Raw genomic sequence first — 25,190 nt, forward strand, 5'->3', positions numbered from 1 at the left:
ATTTAGCTTTTTAGCTTTGAGCTGTTGTTTTCTCACCCTCCAATTTGTTGTTATTTCCGATCATTAGAAAACGCATCACCCAATTATCAGCATCAGTTTCCTGTGTGTGTGGAGGTGTGAGCTGCATTCGCATACAGGTTTTCACATAAATACACACACACATGCAAACATACGAGGATTTATATGTATATGTATATATATATATAAATAAATAAATAAAAATAACAAAATATACGATGTACTAAAGTGGGAAAACAAAACCATGCGAAAAATATAGAGAGAGATAAAGCAATACGAAAACACAAAACGTAAACCAGATAAATATATTTATTATTAAAAATCAAATAAAAATTAATTAAAACTTTATGAAAACAAAGCGTTTGGTGTTTAACAAGTTATTTATTGGTCTTACAGGCTTTGGATTCATTTCAAATATTTATAGTTATCATCTCATCTTTTTAACGGATCGAACGCCTACATAATATAGCTTCCATACGACTAACCTCTTTGTTTTTTTGCACGCATTAAAAACGATTTAATTAAAAATTATATATTTTGAGGATTCCCTTAACGACTAAATCTCTAAATTTAAATCTAATATTTCTTCAGAATTTTAAGCCATATAGAGAACTAAATAATAGGGAATATCGTATATCAAATATGTCCTTATGTATGTTTTCCACAACAGATGGAGCTTTCGACTTTAGGGTGCGAAGCGCGAATATTTGTTTTGAAATTGGTTAACAGAGTAACAAGTGTCTCATAGTCGTTCCTTCTTATTTGTATTTAAATTATAATCGCTTGTGCTAAATATATAACGAAAAAAAAATATATATAATTTAAAACAAGAAAGGAAGCAAACTTCTGCAAACCGAAGTTCATATACAACGATTTGCTTAGCTTTTAAATAAAGTTGGATAAATACAACAAAATGACGAGCCATTAATGATAAACTAATTATTTTTGTACATTTATTTAAAAAGCTGTATAATAGAGCAGTTGCTTTCTAAAGCTTAGATTTTGTGATTTACCTTACCAATTATCACTACCAAAGTTTGAAAAAAGTTCTTAAGCTTTGGTTCTGTAACTCCTTGCCAACAAAAAAAGCTTAACCAAACTTATTACTCCGAAAAGCTCTTCGAGCTAACAGCTTCGTTCCATGTTAGTTAACATGGCCAGATGCAAAGGAATCTGGCTAACTGATGGGCTTCTGATGTCTTTCCAGCTGGGAAAGACGTGGAAAGGCGCTGGGACAGCTCCATGCTGATTGCCAGAAGGCCAAGCCATGTTAGCCAACTAGTGCGCTTAATGGCTGGTTGGCTCGGCCAGCCAAATAATTTGGAACTCCTGCTGGGGAGTCCATCTGCCAACCGCCGTCCTTAATCGACAAGCCCCTCAAAAAATACCACACAGCCATGCTGGGTGTGAAAACAAGCGAGATTTTGTGATATTTTATGTTTAACATTTATTTCATTATATTCTCGGGGGTTCAAGTGCGGTCTGTCTGCCCCCAGAAATCGCCACCGACACCAAGATTCATCATCAATCAATTGGCTTTGCTATCTGGAGGTCTGGGGACAGAAAGGACAACAAAATAGAAAGCATAGGAAGGGAAAGTAAGGGAGGGGAAACAGAAATGCTTTCGCTATCCTGTCTGCGATTCGAGACCAGCTCTTAAAGTAAATAGAATGCGAATGGAGATCGGATCAGATCGGATCGGATCGGATCGGATCGGATTAAGTCTTACAATTAAATAGCCATCGATACAGTGTATACATATATTATATGATTGTATATGGGGTTATTTATTTTCTTTAGTGTATTCATAGAAATGCATCACATTTAAGTTTATTTTTTTGCGCCTTTGCGTTAGTGTTGTGTTATCGAAATTCAAATAGTAGCTTGGCTTGTCAAAGCAACATACATCGAAATATATAATATATCATATAATCCACATGTCTGTATGCATATTCGAATGTCTATATATCAATCAGCATATTGATCTGCACACAGATGGCATAAGCCGAGCATAGCGATTACATTCATAAATTCATCTTTATTCAGTGTGTTCAATGTTGCACATTAACTCTAGACACATATACACATAAATATATTAATACTTGTTTTCAGTTTTCATTAGCATTAGCCGTTGCATTTGCATTCTCATTTTTTGTTTTGTTTTGTAATAAACAAATTCATAGGGATTTTCGTACAGCTAACATTAAAAACCTTCGATATCATAGATTTACTTTTCTTGGTGGTTTTAAGTATGCATATTACATCTCAAGACTAGAATATTTCCACGATTCTTTCAAAACTCTTTGGGTATCATCATCAGCTTTAGATGATACAAGTGCCCACCTTGTGGTGGCTCAATAAGATTTAAAAAACTATAGCCATAGCGTTGATCCCTTGTGGATCTTTAACTATTAACCGATGCTCGCATTTTCGTTCTGCCTAATTTACCTAATTTGACCATAGGTTTATTTGATTCAACATTTAGCAACAATAATCCATTGACGTTGGCAACAAAAGCCAAATAACTCACAGATATGTGTTGGGGTTCTTCTGAACTTTGAGTGGGTGTCTGGGTTCTTTGTTTGGTTGGTTTTAGATTTCAATTTTGTAAAACTTTTCGTGAGCTTGAAACCGCAACGAGATTTACGCCCTAATAGTTTGTTGTAATGTATTTCACATCAAACATTTAATATTCGGTAAATATATGCAAATGTGTGTGATTAATTAGGTAATACAGTTTCGAAAAACCCTAGTGGTGACATCTGTGCGATTTAAAAGGGCTTTTCAATTGTTGGCATTGATGTGCAGTTGTACATTTATACGGATTTCATTTGAACCCCACTCACTTACGATCTAGGTACATATTTAGGTGACTGTGTTTCTCTGGTTGATTTCTTCTCCATTGGATTTTCCATGGGACCAAGCGACTTCATTTATGTCTTACCCATTCAAGCTGGAACATCCCGAGAATCCACTCAAAATATCATCAATTTCAACGCATTGCATGGCTAATATCAAATGATAAATCTTAGCATTGCTAACTTAGTCTATCGCTGCCTTAACGTTTCACTTCCACTTGCCGCTCTCGTCCACTTCGACTTAAATCGAACTGCAAAAATTTCACCTCAATTCATTGTCTAATTCCTAGGGAATACCTCTGCCCACTAATTCTCGAATGATTTTGCAACATATGCTTTCGGGCTGCCCTCCACTTCTGGAAACCTTCAACTGGTAAGTATAATCTCTCTCCAAACTTCTATCTTCTAACTGCTCACGTTCGCCTTCTGAAACCTAAACTGAATGGTTTTTGGTTACATTTACAATGGGGTTTGCTTCTACCTGCATTTCTGACAGCTCATTGGGATTGAAATTTTTGAATATAATGTGAATCTTCTATTTACCTTTGTTGAGCCAGAAATGTAAATAGTAACTCTAGCTGAAAACCGTTTGTTTTACCCCTTTTGGGAAATCCGTTTCGAGTTATTCAATTAGTTAGTTTTTCAGCTTCTTTAAATTAGTAATAAATTTAATAATACACAACAAGTCTATCAATTCAATTATGTTGAAGTGGAAACACTTTTTGAATTAAAATTTATGGGTTTTCAAGTCATTTTTAATCAGAATAAATTCATGTGATAATTTTTTTAATTTTGAAATTTTTAATATTATATTCAATTGAATAGCCTCTTAAAAATGGTAATTAATTTTGTTAAATTAAAACTAATTTTGTTACAAACAGACAACAAAAATATTTATTGATTAGCATGCCATAGCAGCCAAAAAACTTAATTATATAAAAAATTACCAAAATTACTCATAAAACAAACATATCTTAAGTTATAAACTGGTAAACAAATTAAAAGGTAAAAATAACTTTCTTGGTTAAATGAAATATAAAATCAGAATATTAAATACAATGCATATAAAATTGCATGATTTAATATTAAATATTTGGTTTAATATGCAAAAAAGTAGATATAAAATGTGTTACATGTAATTTTAGTATGGGTTCAATTAAAAGAAAACTTTCAAATATTAAAATCTTTTTCGAAAAGAGTTTAATGAAATATTAAAATAAAATGAAAATTTTCAATTTTAATATTTTTAAGCCGAGTATGAAATACTTGCACCTACTAGGTTTTTTTTACCAGTGTTTTGCCAGTGTGTGGCTTTGTATAAAATAAGTTAGCAATTGAACCTGAAACCCAATGGCTCTCTTTTTTATGTTTAAGCAACTTCTACTATGGCTTTCGCTTGCGTTTGGCAAACATCTGGGACCACAATCAGAATCACACACTCGACGGCTTGGGCACTGCCCCGGTCTCGGCTCCCGGGGCGTGGCTATCCGCCCCCTGCTGCGGCACTTCATCCCGGTCGGGCGATACTTGCTCCAGATGGATCTGGACAATGTGCTCCTCCTGCTCCCGAAGGGGCAGCTGCTCCTCCTGCTCCTCGAGGTCACGGGCCAAAGTCTCGCTGCGCTGCAACCGCCGCTTGTGGGAGCCATTCCTCGGCACCGGCACCCGGATGTTGAACTCGTCGTCCAGGCTCTCGATCATGTCCAGCTGGTTGGACGACTGTTGCCCTCCGGCGGACTGGGAGTCAGCAGCAGCAGCAGCAGCAGCGGCGGCAGCGGCAGCAGCAGCGGCACTGGTGGATGGTCCATCTCCGATCTCTCGCGCCACTCGCCGTCCAGTCCGCTTGCCCACCGGTGCATCCTGGAGGGCCAGACGCTCCATTTCCAGCCGCAGCTCGCCCAGCGTGGCCGAGGCGAATCCCGGTCGCTGGGTTTCGTCCACATGGACTAGGACGAAGGGCAGCTTCAAGGACAGCTCGCCGCCCATGCCGCTGAGGGTAAGCTTCACCTTGACGTAGTAGGACACGTAGATGGCGAACACGTTGCGCTCCTCGCCGGTGGCATTGTTGTGGCCATTGACGCCGCACTGCCCCTGGCCTCCCAATACCGATCCCGATCCCTGGCCTCCCAATCCTGATCCCTGGCCTCCCAATCCCGATGCCGAGCACGAGCAGGAGCCTGATCCCGCTCCCACTCCCGCACCCGATCCCGGCTGCCACAGGTGCGGATGGGGCGTGATCTGGGCGGGACTGCCCAGTTGATGGCCGCCTTGGCCCAGCAGCTGGGCATTCTGCATGACGAAGTGCGGCGATCGGATGGCCGAGGCGGCAATGGCGCCGGTAATCTCCTCCGGCTCCGTACTGCGCTGCAAGGTGTCCTCCAAGGCGATCCAGTTCTTGGTGGGACCGCGCTGCGGACGCAGCACCACCGTGGTGTTCAGCGAGGCTCCGGCGGCCACCGTGCGGTCCGTGGCCGGCATCAAGTTGTCCGAGTCGGCCACCACGTTCTTGAACTTGCCGTTGTTGAACATGCACACGTCCACGTGCTGGATGGCGCACACCTGCGGGCGTAGTCCCGGAAAAAATACAAAAAAGAATACAAAATCAGAAATCATGATGCAGGGGGAAATCGCCGGGAGAATAGGGTGTTAGGGGGTGTGGGTTATGTGAGAAGGCGTAGGTGCTGGCAATGGCAATCAAATGGCAGATCCAAAGGGAAAATGGAGTGGCAGAGTGGTCCAGAGTGGTTCCACTTCCAAAGGGAGGAACACTCTTCCCTGAGACATTCCTTTTAACTTTGCTTAACTCCGATTTCTCTAAATTATCTTGAAATAGTTCTAAGAAATATTACGTTCCTTTTTTTATTTAAAGAGATGTATTAATTAAGTTATTATTATTTGTTAAGTAGTATATCAAAAACATTGCCTCATTTTGCATAAACCCTTTCTGGTTCTACGTAATAGTCATAATAAAATATATAATCAAATTTGTTTTTCAACCGCTATTCGTTAAAAACTACAATTTTAACATATTTGCAACGAAATTAGTTTTAGTTTGTACTTATAGTGCATCACCGTTCAACAATTTGTTTAAAATATGTACATATGTAATAAAAATGTTAATAACTGCTTTTTTGCCACAGTGAAATTAATGTTAGCCAATAAGCAAATCGGTTAAAATAAAATATTTGGCAAGTAAAAGCCTTTGGAAACATTTCCCTGAATATTGGAGATTTGAGAAAAAATAACTATTTACGAAAAGAGTATTTAAGAGTCACCCATATAAAACGCATATTTTATCGTCTTGGGCCTTGTTTGTTTTTGGACAAGCTAAAGCGACGGCTGCGGCCAAAATGTCTTTGGCCCAACCGCCCAGCCAATCTAGGATAATGCACTCAATTACAGCCCATTCAAGTGGTCGTCTAGGAATGGCCATGCTGAAGTGGCAAAAAAACGAAAAAAAAAATCGGTAAATAGGAAAAATAATAAATTAAACCCAGGCCTGGCTCCACTTATTGGCATCTCATCAGCGTCAATATTAGCTAATATATATCCGATTTCCAGCTTTCTCTGTTTGTTTTGTGCAATTTAGCCCTCATTTTGTTTTTTGGTACGCATATGCGACCAAAAAACAAATGTCACCATTTAAAGAAGCCGCAATGATAAAAACCAAGCGAACAAAACATGTTAATTTAGAAGAATTATGGAAGTTTTTCGAATTGTTAATTGTTGTTAGCTTTAGTTAAACATTAAGTAGTTATAAATGTGACAATACCTATATAAACAACTAAATTCACCTTAATAGGAAAATTTTTCTAAAAATGTAACTTATTTAGTTTATATTTCCCCTATTTTTTCGTAAATATGTAATGAATTAATATTGAATAACTACAATACCTAATCGATATTTAAATTAATTGAAATTCCTTTCAATATCAGCTTGGATAAATGGTAAATCAAAATTAGATATTCAAAAACTCATGAAATTCTTCCAATTCTCGTCCATCGAAATAATGTTTTATTACTAATTGTTTTCGATATTTCGAATCGATTTATTAAATTCGTCGTACTTTTTACAGGTGCTGGTTTTGATTTTACCTATTCAAGAACTCCAAAAACTCATTAATTCTGCCGCATCCATCACAATTTATATTTTCCCCTTTGCTTGTGGATAAATAGTGAATGAATATTAATTGTTAATGGCAGCTCGAACTCGACTGTATATATTTATAGGAGGTATTTTGATTTAATTCGTATTCGATAACTCATGAATCATTTCATCGTAATTTGTATTTTCCGCTTTTGTTTAGGTTCGAATAATGAATGAATATTAATTGGTTACGGTTTCTCGATTCGGTTGGTGAAATCAACTCGATTGGGGTCCATTTTGATTTAACGTGTCCAAGAACTCATGAAATTCACCCATTTTTCCCGCATCCAGCCATCAAAATGAGCACTCAAAATCATCCATCGGCTCATTTGATTCGCAGTTTTAAATTCCATATAGAATTTAAACGGCACTCGCGAGTCCTCGATCATCCAAGTCGGCTATTTCCTTTGTGCGACGACTGCGGCACTTTCAATTGGCTGGGGGGCCAAAGGACTTTTTGGCGAACTTATTGCTGGAAATCGGAGAGCAGATGTCCAAGTTACCCGAACCAAGGACCCAAGGACCCAGGCACCCAAGCACCAAAGCACCGAAGGTAACTTGCTACATTCGTGGGGTGGTTACTTGGTGGTTGCTAAGAAAAGAAAAACAAAAAGTACAAAGCAATCTCGGCATTCAGAATCATCGCACACACACAGAAATGTACATATTTAATAAGGCGCAAAGTGCACGATGAAATAAAATAAATGGGCAGGAGGGCCGAGAGGTTTTGCCCACAAGAAATGTGAAAATGGCAGTGGAGGGGAGTGAAGTGAAGTGGAGTGGAGGTGCCTGGGAAGGGCCATCAAATCGAATCGAATTATGCGATTGCATAAAAGCATAAAAGCTGGCAGAAACTTGTCACAAATGAACAAGGAGCCAATGGGACCCAAGGGGGGACCCAATGGCCAGAAAGGACACGAGCACCACTTCCTTTGAGGCAAGGCAACAAAACCAGTTGACATTATTAATTCCGAGCAATTTTTGAACACGAATTTGACAAAACAGGAAGTGCCACAGACTATTTAAATTATGCAGAGCAGATGTTCATTAGTTTCCAAGTAAAAACATTTTACCTTGGACAGTGCTAAATCAAAATACACACTCAAAAAGAAATGTATTTTTTTAAATTTGATTGATTTTTAATTTTTAAAAGCCCTACAGGATCCACATTTCTTTTCGATGTAGACGCAATGGCAGCAGTCAATCAATCAAATATTCGCCTCTTTTACGCAACAGCCGATTATCCCAAATGGTAATGTGCTTCAGTTGGCTCTTTGATTGGCTTCGTTTTGAATGCCTTGACCTTTTCTCTGACTTTTTCTCTCTGTAGCCTTCGGAAAGCTTAGCTCCACGGAGAGAAACTGCCTAAAAGTTTTAAATAAATAAGAGTTTGAATAATATTAAAACAAATCAGGAAAACAGAGCTCAAATTAAGATTTTGTGTTTGTCAAGCAAATGTGGTGGGAATTTTATTTAAAACAAGTAAATGTTTTCTTAACGGGATATTAGACTTGTGTTATTTCAAATTTAGATGCACAACAAAGACTTATTTCGACAGCCGAAGTAATATGTAACATATTATGTGAAACAGCAAACGTACAGCTCAAGGGTATGGTCATTTTTGAGTGTTAGAGAGCGGCATTTTAGAGAAAACTTTTGAAGTCATTTAAGGCACTCAGAAATGCGGATGTCCTTGTCCTCAGTCCGGTATTAAAGTCACCTGCGATTCGTCCTTTGCGGATCGTTATTTACGCTCACAGACAAGTTGATTCGATGTGCACACACATGTCATAACTTGTTTCTGCCGCTGACTGTATTGGAACCTGTTCTGTCTGTTCCATGGGCAACGTCGTCTATTCATCAATGAACAATGCGCTGGGAAAATAATGGGGGTACCATAAAAATAAACAATAACATTTGACAGGCGGCACCATAAAACATTTTCCAATGCCTCAACTGAGTCTGAGTCTGAGTCTGAATTGAGCCGGTCCCCTCGAACCGAGCCGTTTGTCTTCTGTTCAGAATTGAGTTGTGCCATGCATTTTGCATTAGTCTCGAAGCTCGATTCTGTTGTGTTTGGATGCGACGCAGTCTGTCCCCATCTCGTATGCGTAATATCCGTCTCGTATACGTAATTAAATGCCGATTCGCCATGATACCGAAGCCACTCAGCCAGAAATTCATTCGCCAGGTTAGTCCATTGCATGATGAACATTATATTTGGTTAAAACTCAACTCAAGATATTTGTGAGTAATTTACCTAGGCTAACAAGTAAATCATTAAACTAACCTAGATAATAATCTTAAGTGATGGTCCTTATTCTAAATTATTGAAATGATTATGTGACTTGGGCATTTCAGTTTTATTTCGTGAGCTTTGGTCCGAAACAAAAAGGAATATTTAATTTTTATAATAATTGCAGGGGTTAATTGACTTCAGCTTGCCGTTCTTGTTTCAATTAAATTTCTATATATTTGAGATATAATGAATTTTACCTTGTTTTTTTTTTACATACCAAAATGCTGGGAACCTAGGCATACAATACTATAACCTTTTCCAACACTTAATTTACCTGACATTACCTAGGTAAAAAATACTATAACCTTTTCCAACACTGAACCACAATGAGAGAACACTGTGATCGAAACGTAATGTTGGTTCCTGCTAAGTGCTCGTGTAGATACGCCAAAATGGATAAACGAGGGGGGGGGCGGGGGGTTTGGGACGGATTAGGCATAACCCGTCACAATGTAAACTGTAGCACACTTTTGTGTGCTCCATTTCTCGTTAAATACAGCATGGCTTTCAAAAGGGGCGGAGTAGGCCCTACGAATGCCAAAGGAACCGGGTGAAATAAAAATGAAGAACCGCCTCCAAAGAAGGTGTGTTGAGCTGTGTGCGGCGCACATATAAGGGCGAAAAGGCCTTCGGGGCACAATAAAAAGCTGCCGAGCTGCAAAGCCCGTCAGTTGGGCAAAGGTGTGAGGTGGAATAAAGCCCATAAAGTGTATAAACACAATTTTCACTTTAACTGCGTCTTTTGCCAGCCTTTCACTTTGACAACCCCTCCCTCCCCCCCTCTCCACCCTTCTGATGTCACAGCATTTCAGGGATTGCATCGGGGGAAAGGGCACCTGTCTTAAACCATGGGCAAAATCAAAACATTTTTGTGGCATTTATTCCAAACTTCCCTTTTAACGATTTTGGATTTTGTATTTTTTTTTTAATTGTAAATATAAAGCCAAAATAGCAACATTTTGAAAAATCTTATAAAAAATTGTCATAGAAACTTAACTATTCTTAGATGAATTTAAACTATTGGGCATGCAAAATTACTTACTTATATGAGTATGAGCTGGACTGTTCTTATAAATGATCAAATTATTATTCGCTTAACAACACTTGGTGTAAGAGCTATCTTACTGAGCTGATAACTTAAGAGTTGTGGAAAAAAGCACCCTATTTTCAAGGCTTTTCATAAATGGTTTTTATTCTGAAAAAGTGCGGATTGGTCCCATTGTGCTTTAGCCTGACAATTTCATTCGGCTAAGCGCCATTTGCATATGAGCGTGAGTGGGTGTGCTTAAGGAATCAACTGCCAGTTCCGGACCCAAGGGACAGGGATCCTTTCGATTTGTCGCCACCTGACTTGCTGTCCGCCTTTCCGACCCGCAATCTCCTTCATTCACCCGCAGCCACCTGGTGCGTACGTAATCTTTCCATGGGATGGGTTAAATTTGAAAAGCGTCTTGCTCTTCATAGTGGCACAATGAGATAGCCATAGTCATACAGTCCGAATTCCATTTAAGCCGTCTATTGTTCTTCACACCATATGTTTTGCTTGCCGGCTTATAATTGATTCTACCTGCCGTATTGCAGATTTATCTTTCATAATTGGTCGGCCAAATCAAGAATGCGTTTGGAGGGAACGCAGCGGATCGAAGCAAAGACAATAGCTTTGGCTATGTTTACTGGGTAGCTCGCAATCAGTTCAGCTCCACTTCTGCCCCTGGAGAGTGTTTGATTTGCTGTCATAACTGTGCACTATCAAGTCCCAGCGGTTTTAACAAGAATCACACTGAACCTTTTTGGTCCAGGGTCTCGTCTAAAGGATGCCCAGTAAGCGCTTGAAAAAAGGTTTCCTCCCTTTAGAAATTCCGCCTTTGAGTTGTTTCAATCAATTCCTGCTTCGATAAATATTAGCTTATGGAATGGTCTTCCTAACTGGTGAGTTTTAAAAAAGTAAAAGTTAAAAGAGAAACCAGAAATTAAGTCCCAACTTAATTTTCATGCCTGGCACCTCTGCTAGTATTATTATTATAACCTGATTATTAGCTTACTAACAATAAGTAATTTTTAGCACTTTCAAAAACAAACAAAAAACTATATCAAATAAAGTTTACCTCACCGTTCCACCTACAGCAAAAATCAAAAAAAAATATTTAAAAAAATGAAAAAGGACAGAATTAATATCCTTTACCCCACAGTTTCCAAAAACAGTTAGAAATAAACAAAAATGCTTTGAAAAAAAGTAAAATATTGTTTTCGTGCTGAAGGGGAATCTCCCTTTAATATTCTGAGTTTGCAACCTTAACGCTGCAAGCCAATTAGAACTTCTATAATTTCATTCCCTCAATTTAAAAACAAAACTCGCTCAATGTGTGGGGTGAATACCCTAGAGTAATGGGTACGAAAAACTTCTGCCTTTTCCTGATCCCAACTACCACTACCTTTGAATAGATGGAGTGCCAATGCAGATTATGTGAGCTAGTGTGTGTGTGTGTGTGACTCGCACAATTTCCCCGGAGTAAAGTCGGCGATGAATAGAATATAGTTCAGTTTTCTCTTCGTTGCGTTGCGTTGCGATGCGATGCGATGCGATGCGAATGTAGTGGAATCATGAGCACGGCCAGGTAAGTACCCACCGGGGTCTCTAATCCTTAAAACAAAAGCTAATTGCAGACTTAATAAGCAAACTCTGGTTTGTAAATTAAGCCTTCATACCATGTACTTAATTTCTTCAACTGAGCTTTGTTGAAGGAGATCTATTTTTGTTGGGTAAGCCTGAATATTCTTGTAAATTTATGATTTTGGGACAGCAAATATATGCTGCCTGCTAAGATAAGAGTTTAGTTATTATTTACTTCTCTGGGAGAAATATATATTTAATAGTATTATTAATTTTATTAATTAATTATTATTTTCTAAATCTTTGCATCTAAATATTCTCTAAATATTAGTACCATTTAAAAATTCTCTAAATATTTAAACACATTGGTAAATTCAAAGTCCTTAAAATACATATCAAAGCGACCATACATATATATGTTCCATAATCATTATATTTTCAAATTTTTAAAAAAATTATGACCCCCATCCTCATCAAAAATGCAAAAATTGGTCATAAAATTAATTTCTTCAAAAAATTGATTTTTAAAAATCTGTTTTTGAACCAAAACAAAATTTATTTATTTAAACCGAATGTCGATGGGTAGTATAGGTCGCCAGCTTTACAAAACAGTTACTCTTATGGCTTTACGTCTTATTTTGGCCAAGTTACAACAAAAGGACTCTTTACAATTTTGTTTTTTTGACAAGTCTCCAAAACCCCAAAAAAAACTTTAAAAATCAGTTTTTCTACCAAAACGCTGAGAATAGATGGCCCAAATATGGAATGTCATACCTCGGTGAATTCGTCATTAAATTCCCAATCGAATGGCGTTTCCAGTTAAAATTTGTTTCATATTTTCAAATCTCTCTCTTAATATCAATATAAGTTTAAATAAAATTGTCTACACTCTTTTCACAATCACTCACTAGATTCAGCCACTTAGAATGCAATTATTTTTTCTGCGTCAGACCAAAATGCAACAGTTTGTTAGCCTTCACCTGGGCTGCACCACGTTGCGTATGCGTTATGCCAGCCCCAATGATTGCCTGCATAACCAAGGACTGTGTGAAGATGTGGGGGTTTTCCTCAGGAGGATTGATGGACAAGGCTGCCACAAAACTTACCCGTACTTTGCGGACCGTCTTGCGGCTGTCGTTGCGTATATTGACGGTCACTTGGACGTCCTCGCCGTGGGTGTACCAGCCCTTGTCCAGGCTGGCCCTCAATCCGACGCGGCCGTCGTGCAGCAGGAAGGGCTTGTCCACGGATCCTTGGGGACCTCCGCAGGGACCCACACTGACGCCCCCGATGCCGCCGGTCACCCCGGCGCCAGTGTGCGGCGGCAACATGCTGTCACAGTGCTGAAAATCGGGACAACAAACGGCTCAGTTGGCTTGGCTATGGTTATAGTCTCCCCAAAAAAATTGTACGGAAATTATTAATTCTGTCACAGTGCTGAAAATCGGGACAACAAATGGCTCATTTGGGTCCAAAATATGGGAACATCAAGCAGCTTAGGGCCCCAAATACGGCTATGTTCAGAGGCACAAGATACACATATTGATGCCACATTTTCTAAGTGTTATCATCGCAATTTATGTGTGCTTGCTATAGTTAAGTCAACTTAAAAATCTCCCACAATTTCTTATTTGTATTCAAGGCTTTTGCAGTGACCAACTACGGTTTAGTTAAGAGACACTAAAATTTATATATTTACGCCACATTTTCTAGGAATTTTCATGGCAACTTAAGTTTGTTTTAAAGAGTTATATTTCCTTTTAAATCTTAACCAAAATTGAATTCAACTTGACAAAACCACCAAAAATATTAACAATTTCCGTTACATTCTGTGCATTTAATTCAAAAGTAAATTAGTCATTTAAGTTGAAATAATTGTTATTCTGTGATGCTTATTAGAATATATAATAAATGTTGAAATACTTGTCCTACAGGATACTTTTAAATATATTGAGGAAGGTGAAATCAGTTTTTTTTTATTAATAAATGGAAAATAACAGTAATATAAGGAGTATTTTATAACTTTTATTACAAAATTAAAAAAATATATATGAATTATATACGATTTTTTGCTAACAATCAAATTTCTGGGAATCCCTTATGATAAAGAAAACAAAGGCTTGTAAATATAAATACCTCATAAATAAATTGGCCTACGTGTTATCTCGCTCTGTCTGAATTTTTTTTGAGTGCAATTATTTTTAAATTCATCCCTCTTTTGCAGTCCGAAATTAGAAGTACCAAGTCAAATAATAACTTTCCTGAAAGGGGTCTTAAGGCTTTCTAGTTTTTTAATAACTTACCTCCTGGAAGGACTTGCTGTAGCTGTGGAACGGATCGTTGGGGCACTTCTCGATCTCGCTCTTGCTGCGCCCGAATCTGCCGCTGAAGCGGAAGGACTTGGGCGAGAGGCGCAGCTTGGGGAAGGAGTCGCCCCGCTCGGACTTGGATTTCTGCTTGGACCCACTCGACGGCTGCGACTGTGAGTGCTGCGAATGGCTGGCCTGCTGGTCGCCGCCTTCGCCTCCAGAGGGGGGTGTGGCACTGGCCGGAGGCGATTGTGCGCCGTGCTGCTGGCGACCGGCGTACGCGGCGAACTGCTCCGGCGCCAAGTGCTGGTGGAAGACGTCCGTGCGATAGATCACCCGTACGCCCATCTTCACGGATGCCCGGCGATGGAACTTCTCATCCGTTTTGTCCGCTGCAAGATCAGTTGAGAACGGAAGGGGCGGGGCGGGGGCGGGTGCGAAGAAGAGCAAAGGGAAACGAAGGGAAAATGGGTGAAACGGTAAAGGATAATCCCAATTAGTTATAGATTAAAACAAAATATGTATATTTCGTTTGCCGCTACCGTTGCCGCCGCCAACGCTTGCTAAGCTTTTCAATTGGTGCAAGGATTTTCGTTGCGAAATATCCTTCAATTTTGGGGATTGTCTCAATTTTTGTTCCAGTCCCAGGTCCGTTAATCGTACGAATGGCAAGTGATCATGAGTATTGTTTTTAACCTCAGGCAGGCAGGCGGCCACTTAAACGGATGGCAAACACATTGAACATGAAACAAATGAAGGCGGAGCACACAGAAGTGGAGGGAAAGAAACAGGTGGCGAAAGTGTTTGTGAAAGTGATAGATGGAAAGATGGAGAGATGCAAGGCGGGAGAGAAAACGGAAACGGAAACGGAAAATTACTAACAGATGAGCTTTCAACAGCAATGGAGATGGAGCACAACAACGGAAAGGAACAGACGGGGAGACCAGTGTTGGAAGAGCTACCAAGGTCTAACTTCCGTAACTCGTAATAATACTTACATAACTCGACGACTTCAAGTTCCTATTTTTTCGTAACAAATAGTGTTTCGAGTTATGTAGTTTTTATTTAGCTATGTAGGTAATTTAAGGGGTTATATACAGTAAGGATGCCGAAAAGAGCGATTGTTTAAAATGATTTCTGAGAAAACTATTAAATTTAATTATCTGAAACGCATACTATGTTTAAAAACTGTCAATTTTAATATGTTCGTTGTGTCATACTAATATCACTTTAATAGTGAATTATTTAAATATTGAATTAAATAAGATAAGATATGAAAAAATGTAGTTATTAATAAGTTAAGGCAAAGGTACACTGGCATTTCCCAACACTGACATGGACAGATGCAATACCGATAAATAAAGAGAGAGAGAGAATATAGAGAGAGAAAGAGAGAGAGAGAAAAAGCAAGCCACAACACCAAAAAACTGCAAAACGAAGAAAAGAATGGAAACTGAGTGCACCGGAACGGAAGAGATCGAAACGGATGGAACGCAGAAACTGAAACCGAAACCAAAATGGAAATGGAAAAGAGTACGATCATGAGCAGCAACAGGAAAACGACACCGATAGCGTGGCCGATTCGATTCAATCAGATCTAATCCGATTCGATTCGATCCGATCCGCTTCCACATCCACATCCAAATCCACAATCGGAACTCGATCTCGGACCTCGAAATCCACATTCCACAATCACAATCAGAATTACAGCCTGATGTACCTGAGTCGAGGGCCGTGCACATACAGGCACAGCAGCCGTGGCAGAAGAGCCTTAAGACCCACCTGGCCAGCGGATTGGACGGACGGCGCTTGATCTTGGCGGCCTCCGCTCACGGTAGCTCGTCGTCGGTCAGGAGCTCTATGTGATTGGATAGGGGGCGATACGAACGATACGGGATGAGGGGCGTACGATCATGAGTGGGGCTATAAGTAATATGTGGTCCACCTCCACCCAAGGATACAGTGCGTTTCCCAACTCAGCGAGCGCCTTTTCTTTTTTTTTTTTTTTGTGTGTGTTGTATTGTTTTTGAGCTTACAAGTTCCCTGGCATAACAGCCCCAGTTCTTTTTTATTGTATTAAATTATTTTTCCCTTTTGTGTTAACAAGTTTATGGAGACTAGTTTGCGTGGCAACGGACGGACAGACGACTATCCTAGTGATGCTCCTCAAATTATAATACCCTCTGCAAGGGTATAAAAAGAAATGAACCGACTTGTGAGCAGACATGATAGCTACCTCACGTTGGAATAATCCTAATTAACAAAGCCTGTTCATTATGCTCATTTTGTTGCCCAGTGTAACTTAATTGCTGCCTTGCAATCATTTTCAGTTTAAACTGACACGTAAATTGAAATAAACACACTGACATCTTTTATGGTCATGAAAATTTGTGGAAATGTAGGTTTTAGTAAGAAACTTTAACGCCAATCCGATATCATAACTTTTGGTTGCCTTTAATGCACCAACGTTGAAGTGGGACCCTTTAATTTTGTTAAACGTTCAAGCTGCCCTAGAGCACGCTCTAAAGTAGGTATGTACATGCATTTAACAATCATTTTCCAGCCATAAGTTTGCGAATTCCAAGTTAAATAAAACACAAAGTTGAACTAAGTAAGTACGTATAAAGTAATAATCGAAAATGCCTTCGGGCATAACAATCGGTTGGCAATCGCTCAACAACTTTAACTACAGTAAATCCTCCTTGTTATTCAACACAATGCCAACAGGCAATCCGTTCCGTTGGCAAGCGGCTTACTCATTCTGTCCATAAATTTGCTAGTTCCTATGGTAAGTTGTGAAACGCACCGTTGTCTTCGACTTTCGACTTTCGACCCTCGTCCAGCTGACAAAGGCGGAGAATAATGGTACTGGAGGCACAGAGTAATTATGGAGGTACAGAGGAGGAGGCATCAGCAGCAGGACCTGGCCAAAAGCCCCTCCCCCCCACAATTTCCGGATGCCCTGCGTGGGTTGCCAGAGGCAACCGCAGGAGCAGCTTTGCATGCCGGATCTAACAATTGCACGACTGCCTGGAGACAAAGGCGCTGGGCAGGGGTTCGTACCAGGACCAGGAGTAGGACATCGGGAATAGGGGATCGGGAGTGGGAGTGGGGATAATTCTGGACCAAATCTCGTGTTGGCTAGCGGCGATGGCCAAGTCGCATGGTTTTCGTTTAACAGGATATTGCAAGGCACTGCCACTGTGCGTATATCCTTCCCAAAAAAAAAGAAAAGAAAATAAAATACGGAATCACGGACGTATTTCGTATGACCTCGGGCGCCACGGAACGACTAAAATAATATCAACAGAATCACAATCTGGATCTGAATGTGATCCCAATTTCGAATTCAAGCCGACGGCTTCGTCTCGTGAAAGCATTTAATATTGATTTTATTATTATACCCTTGCAGTGGGGTTGGCTTTTTATTTTATTTTTTGGCAAATCAATGAGTATCATATTAAAAGTACATCTAGTCATGTCTGTGCGTCCGTCTCTCCGTTATTCAACCAAACTAGTCTCTCAGTTTTAAAGCTATTTGTTTGAAACTTTTGTCAAAAGTGGTCTTTCTTTATATACTATATCATATAACTTCCAAAGGAACCATTGAAAAAATAAATGTAGCCAAATTTTGCTTACTTCGCTGTCTTTTTAATTTTATTTTTTTTTTATTTCGTTATATTGTATTTGTATTTTTAACAAAGTTAAAGTTTTTTTCACAAAAAAGTAACAAAGTTTACCAAATAAAAGGAAATTGGCATAAGAAAGTAGTTTTTCTCGGGAAATGAGCTCATGTAGTAGAGAGTTAAGGACAATTTTCACTGCAAGAGTATAAAAAATTTGGCTTGGCCAAGACAGCTTTCTTTACCGTTTTTTATCAACTTTTGTTTTCCATTTTCAGAGCATTTCATTGAAAAGCAAAACAAAGCCCAAAAAACAAAAAGAAAACAAATGCCAAACGAATCGAAACGAAAATCAATCAAAAATCCCCCCGTGCTGACGTCAGCGAATGATTCGATGAGCAAAGATTGAAGGAGGCGTGTCCGCTGGCGGAGAGATGGATATTTATACACATATAATTGAGCCGAGTTGATTGTCACAGTCGAAGTCGCCACTGGGTTCAGTTGGTGACGATGTTTTGATCTTTGATGGCGCTGGACTGGGTTTGATTGGGGTTGTGGGTTGTGGGTGGTGGGTGAAAGGCGATGGCTGCTGGGTGGTAGTGGTGGGTGGTGATGGGTGTCAGGTTGTCAGCAATGTGGGTGAGTACTTCAGGTGGAAGCCTGATGTCTGTCTGTGACCCAGTCCCAAGACATTCCGCTCCAGACTGTCTCAAATGGAATGCTCACTTTATGTTTGCCCAGTGCTTTAAACCTTTTTTGCCTATTAGTTGATTGACAAACTCAAATTGTCAATTTAAAATACGATATAATACATTTTCTTTAGATAATTGTTAAGCAATAAAATTAAAGTTTAACGAAAATTTATAGATTCTATATCACTAAAACGTATTTACTAAATTTCTGCCAAGTCATTACCACAATTAAGTGTAAAAAATATTGCGGGTAATAGCAAAAATGTTGAGTATCATTTTCTGAATCAGGAAGTCCATCTGCACCGGAAAACAAGGTTTGATCTCTGGAGGATTGCATCGACTTAAACATTTTTTATCTTTAATAATCCTTTTCTCTATCGTTCAATATATATATCTTTTGGGGTGTATTTCTATGACTCATAATTCTGTGGCCCTTGAAAAGCTGATTTTTAAAATAGGCTGGCATTCCTTGGCTGAAGTTTCACCTCTCAACTGGCTTGTGCCCCCAGGAAAAGCAGGACTCACCAATGAAGCAGCGGACATCGTAGCTGGTGCCGATCGGAGCTCCGTAGTATCGCTTGGCCGGAACCAACTGGACACTGGGTGGTGCGTATGAGGACAGCGACAAGGTGAATGGATGGGCGCCGTCTCCCAAACGCTTCATCAGGGCCTCCTGAAATGGGAATACACAAAGTGGAAAAGTATTTGCGGCTTAGCATTGCGATTCATGTGGAAACTCGAAGCTGAAATCAGTATAATCGCGGAAGGCAAGAATGTAATATGTTGATTTATTTATCACTTTACCATTTGGGGCGCAAATAAAATTCCCGACTGCCTGAGTGTTTTTGGTCAGCATTTCATTTGCATATCATTTTCGCAAGTACCTACAACTATGTGGGTACATTTAATGGAGTCGACCTTTATAAGAGATTTATAAAAGATATTTGCGTATTTGCAGTTCCCCAAACAAAAACAAAATGTATTTAAAACCTTAGTACTGTTAATCAATTTAATTAATTTAGTTTAAAATTATTTTCCCCCTCAGACGGGACTGTACCCGAAATAAGGACTCACCCAAATGTATACTTTGAAATAAAAACATGCGTGTATCTAGGTAAACATAATCGTTGGCACGTGTACTCTTAGGTTGCCGGGTCAACGAAAGCCGTGTCCTTCGGGCTTTATTTGTTCCTGATTCTTCCACAACATTTCAATGTGGTTTATCTGCCTGGTTGCAGTGAGCATTTATGAAAGTAAACTGTGACACATGTCTCTGTTGTCTTGAGGCAAAGCTTTTTATTACGGTTTTCGCATCATACAGTTTAGATGAAAAATGGCATCAAATTGCATTTTTCAAAAGAATCCAAGGAAACTGAGTTTTATTTCATTTACATTCTCAGCTGCGTCGTTTGTAAGCATGTTTGTTTTTTCAGAAACCGCAAAGCTTGACAACAACTACAAATCAGTTTCTTCACTTTTGCAGCTTTAACAAAAATGTTTCATTTAAAAAAAAAAGTTACAATATATAATTATTCATTATTTATGCTTAAAACAATGGCACTGTTGCCATTTTTGCAAATACGTCTATGGTCCTTCTATTTTTAAAGAATTGAAAATGTCTAAGATATACAGATTTTAATATAATTTCCAAAGTATTTTTTGATTTTTCCAATAGCATCTATATGATATGCAATCCTTCGACTAAAACTTAAAACAACCTCTGTATACAAATTAAGCTTAACAGGAACATTTATGTTAATATTTTAGACGAAAATATCAATTTCTCTCAGTGTACTATTCAATCTATACGCATCCCCTTCTCACTTGTCTCGACTGTTTGTTGAGGCCTATTTTTGGCCGGATTTTCTTTATCTTTGTGGGCTCTTGTCGTTCGGCAAGTTATTAAAATCAAATTTATTTAATTATGCGTGCGCCTGTATGTGTTAGTCCATGTATTTGTGTGTAGGTGTGTGTGTGGGTGTGTGTGTGCAAGTGTGTCTAAGAACCCTAAAAGAATACGGTTGCCTGCGAGTCCATTACGACGAAGTGGAGCGAGAAAACCCATTGGCTAACCGAATTTGTGCGGGGAGTGAGTTGTCGGAAATGGGATGGCAAAAAAAAATAAATTATTCCATGTCAAATTTAATAAAAATGCGAAAAGTTGAATTTGAAATTTTCGGTCAGCTTCCCCCTCCTTATTTGACCTTTGTCCTTCGGCCACCATTCGATCCATGGAAAGTCCGTGCGAGGATCCGAAACAATGCAGAAAGAATTTGGAGGAGCAACGGCAACGGCAACATTTGTTTGGCTTTTAGTTAAATGAAATTGATTTTCAATTGGTTTAAGTGCACCGAACAAACTCTCGAAGGCAGGAAGAATCCGGTGAAAAACGGTCCCCATCACATTTGATACATATAATACACAAATATATATGTATGCGCAATAGGGTGTGCCAGAAAAAAAAATAAATAAAAAATACTGTTACCTTTTCAAATAAAGTGCAAGAACCAACAAATATTTTTATTAATGTTCTCTGTTTCAATCCAATTACCTATGTGTTACAAGCATACAGTTGAAAATTTATACAAAAAAAGACTTTCCCCCTTTTTGCAATTTTCTCAACATATCGACCTCTTTCCAAAAATAAAACCAAAATATGGAGAGCAAAAAATGTAATTTTTTTAATTCGAAAAATCTTTTTATACTAATGAAAAAATGGTTGTATCAAGATTTATAACTCAAACTAAATATATATTATTACTGCTGTTTGCTAATCGAAAGTATATTCAAAAGTTAAAAGATAAATGTTACTTTCTGATCTAAAAAATATGATTTTATGGAAGTGTGGTCCTACGCCCCAAAGATGTAAATAAAAAAAATAAAGTTTATCTTAAGTAACACCAAGTCAGTGCCACAAGAATGAAAACAGTAAAGTCTGAAACATATTGTTTCCAAACCCTCACGAAGGACATTGAAATATTTACGCAGTTCTGGACCACCCTAGTGTGCCACTGTATATCCAGGGGCGCACGTGAGATGTCGGCATCCGGACGGACGAACTCAACGTGCTGCTCATAAAAATCCAGGACAAGTGGCTCCGGGCTTCATCCGACACTCTGAGTTGGGTCTCGAGTCGAGACAAAATCGTCAGTTCGTCATGAGGATAGTTAAACATCAAGTAAATGCTGAGTTATGTTTAAAGTCCGGGGTGCTAAAATGCACATACGTAGTTCTTTGTTAACAGCAACAAAAACCACCATTAATTACGCTAATAACATTTGAAAAACAGTTGTCTACTGTTTACTAAAACAAAAACATAATTTATCATTATTGCATTGGCATGTTTTTAACGATTTCAGGTGGACACTTTGGATACAACTAAAACTTGCTTTTGACTCCATGGCGATACTAACTTTCTTGCTGAGTTGAATATTAACTATATTCTTCTCCTTAGCTTTAGTTAATTAGTTTTAACTTTTGTCCACAGTGTACAATTAAGGAAATTACTAATTCATCTGAGGAATGTGCACTCTTTCTTGGAAAATCGGTATTACCTTTTGGGAAGCGAAAACACTTAAAGAATGCTTTAACTAAAAACTTTCTTTCATCAGATTTTAGTTGAACTAATTGCAGCTTTTATGGCAGCGAACTGAAACTCTAGCCGCATTTCCCTCGAAATTTCGCGAAGTTGAGGTGCCAAGCGATGGCGGCGATGCCAGCCCCTGCAAATTGTCCAATTATTTATGTGCTTTCCCGGCCGAATTGATGGCGTTGGTTCGAAGGATGGTGGATTGGTGACTTGTGGGCTGGCCAATCCGCAGCGTCATCAATTGTTAATGCCAAAGTTGGACAGCTTCCCCCCCCCAGAAACTGTCGGTCAAGCGTTCGTCAGGATGCAGGAGTTGCTGCCGCCAAGTGTTGGCAGATGAACGAAGGACGAAGAACGAAGGACGAAGGCATGCATAATTTCAATTTCTATGATTACCTGCAGGGGACTGAGGGACTCCGGCGTGGGCTCCTCGAGTCGTGGCCAAATCTGGTGCAGCGACATGATGGCCTCGTTGCAGAACCGCAGACCCATCACCTCCTCGTCCTCGCGGCCGTACCTAAAAACAGGGAAATCCGAGGAAGGCGCAGTAGTTGTGGCAAAGTTGCAGTTTCAGTGTTCAATGTTGAAAACTGAAGCCGATGCGACGGCGGACTCACCGAAATGTCAGCGTCAGCTGGGCGTATACGCGATATCCCTGGATGGCCTTGGGGTCCACGTAGACAATGCCGCGCAAAACGGACGGATTGTTGCCGGTGAGGGTAATTTCGCGAGTCGGCAGATATAAGGTCAGCACGCAGTTCGGCGAGGTCTTCTTGTAGACGCGCTGCGTGCCAAACTCATCCCTGTGAGTGGATCTGGACGAGAAGGGTAAATATACTGGGATTAGGGAGGCGATTTACTCGAAACTGCAACTGATGGGTCAACCAAAGACGCCAAGTAACTCACTCGAACTTCGACTTTCTTTATTTTCTAAAACGCTATTTAGTTAAATTTCGAATCACACTATTTTCTTAAATGATTTTCAATTTTGAGATCGTCTTAGCGCCTTTTCTTTTCAGGCATTTCAAGCAGTTCGAGTGATTTACATTTTAAAGAACAAAATTCAACAGTGCCAAACATAAAGTTAAAGACAAAAGTGAAAAGTCAAAGCAAATTGTTTAAAGTTGAAAACGAATCTAAAACATTTTTAAAACTACAAAGAATAGTTTGTGGTAAATGTTGATTAATGAGAATTTGGGTGAAGTTATGTGATTTGTAGTTTATTTTTAGTATGGTGAGCAATAAATTGTTTGAGATGTGAGGTGCATCGTTTCAGGCCATAACTGCAGACTATACTGTAGTCTTACTACCTATAAACTATTCATAACAGTTATTAAACTACGTACAGTGGCTTACAAATTGCATTTAATCATTAAGGGATAAATATATTATGGTTTTATTTTGGAATTAGCTTGCTTTGATTGCAACATCGCTTTGTAAATTTATATAAATTACTATCCAAGACATAAGTATTAAGTAATCTAGTTGCCTTAAGTTTAATCATAAGAATAATATATATTAGTTTTAGTTGGGAAATATTTAACATTATATTAACGTTAGTTCACATATCACATACGTTCTTAAGCTGCATTTATTTTAATTGAACAAGTGGTCAATGCCCCATTAATCATTAATGCAATGATGACCCAAGCGGTGGCAGGTTGACCCTTGACACGGCGACCATTAGTAGGCTCAGGAATTCAATTTCCTTTCCGCAGGGCTCTGCGGCAAAAATTAGAATGCAGTCTGTTCGGAAAATTATCGCTACCTGTGGCAAAGACCCTCAATTTCGCACACATTTTGCGGGGCTGCAATGTGCAATTCGGCCTCGCCGCACAATAAAATTGTCACCTGGCCGCAAGTTTCGAGCTTCTGTTCGACCATTGTGTCGATGTAGTCAATGTGGCCCATGCACACACTGAAAAAAAACTATTTGTTTCACTTAGTTCATGAATGCTTACATTAAAGGGGTTTAACTGGCTAAAAAAAAAAAGTGTGTAAATAATGTGCATCAATATATGTTAAATATAAAAGTCCATTGGATATATTAATAAAAATACGTTCATTTTTTACTGCATACTCTTGAGGTGATTTTAAAACTCTTTGTTTTTTGCATGCAGTGGCAAATTGAAACTCACTTTAAACTGCCTATTTATTTTCTAGTGCACAAACACGTTTAATCAGTCAGGTGGGCAATTATCAGGTGCTGCATCTGCAATCAGGGCATCGGTATTCCGAGTCCCATTCCCATTCCCTTTCCTAGCTGCACTTGGAGTCCATAGAAGTGGCTTAGCAACCAAATGCTAGCTGCCAGAAATATGCAATTAAAATTCCTGACTGGCGAAAACAAGAGAGTTGAAGACCACGTCCAATGCAAATCAGGTGGTGCTGGAAGGACCATCATCGTGGTCCTCAAAGGAGGTCCTTCAAGGGAAAAGCCTCTGAGCTTAGTGTTTTAATTAGTTTCACTTCTGATAATTTGCTCTCAAAATCTTTCAACATCAAAGTAAAATACTATTAAATTTCTGTGCCAATTATTATTGACTCACTGCAAATAGTGAAAGTCAATGAGATTGAAACTCAGCTATTTTCAAGGTGAAGCCAAATGAGTGGCAATCTTTAATGAAATTATGGTTGAGCATTCAGGGCACTAGTCCCAAGTCACAATAAAACAGAAGCCTTAATTCCCATTTTCGCTCCTCTGGCACTCTGAACCACGGGAAGGTATATCTTTGCGGAGCCAGACATCACACGAGTGAAAGTTTTCTTTTGTTTTTTTTTTTGACTGCAACAATGGCTCAAGTGGCGGCTATACGAGCTGACTTGAAAGACCGCAGTCTCCCCCAGCTTAGCGCATAGTCAAAATTTAATGAGGAAACGAATCCCCGAAGAAGAGTTTAAAACAGTCGAGCGGCAATGGTGAAAGTTTCAGTTTACAGGGTCTTGCGGCTTTTTGCAGCTCTCGCTGCAAACTCATTTGCCGCTGAGTTCGACAGCCAAATAATACAAAATTTCCCGCGAATTCTGTCACTTTTTGCTGGTGC

At 39.2% G+C, this 25,190-nt stretch overlaps 1 protein-coding gene across 2 annotated transcripts in view; it reads right to left on the minus strand.

Moving 5' to 3' along the window:
* Positions 1-1,488: 1,488 nt before the first annotated feature.
* Positions 1,489-25,190, minus strand: part of LOC108140932 — a 53,591-nt gene continuing 29,889 nt past the window's right edge. Inside the window, exons 3-8 of one of the 2 annotated variants that reach the window (XM_017263995.2) lie at positions 22,764-22,961; positions 22,543-22,663; positions 19,083-19,230; positions 14,237-14,634; positions 13,040-13,276; positions 1,489-5,435 (exon numbers count right to left, since the gene is read on the minus strand). In XM_017263995.2, the coding sequence (XP_017119484.1) occupies positions 4,308-5,435; positions 13,040-13,276; positions 14,237-14,634; positions 19,083-19,230; positions 22,543-22,663; positions 22,764-22,961 (2,230 nt within the window). In that variant the 3' untranslated portion in view covers positions 1,489-4,307. Of the gene's footprint in view, positions 5,436-13,039; positions 13,277-14,236; positions 14,635-15,962; positions 17,022-19,082; positions 19,231-22,542; positions 22,664-22,763; positions 22,962-25,190 lie in introns of those variants that run through there. The other variant, XM_017263997.2, reaches the window with a different exon arrangement.

This window comes from Drosophila elegans, unplaced genomic scaffold (assembly GCF_018152505.1).
Source record: "Drosophila elegans isolate 14027-0461.03 unplaced genomic scaffold, ASM1815250v1 contig_149, whole genome shotgun sequence".
Taxonomy (NCBI): domain Eukaryota; kingdom Metazoa; phylum Arthropoda; class Insecta; order Diptera; family Drosophilidae; genus Drosophila; species Drosophila elegans.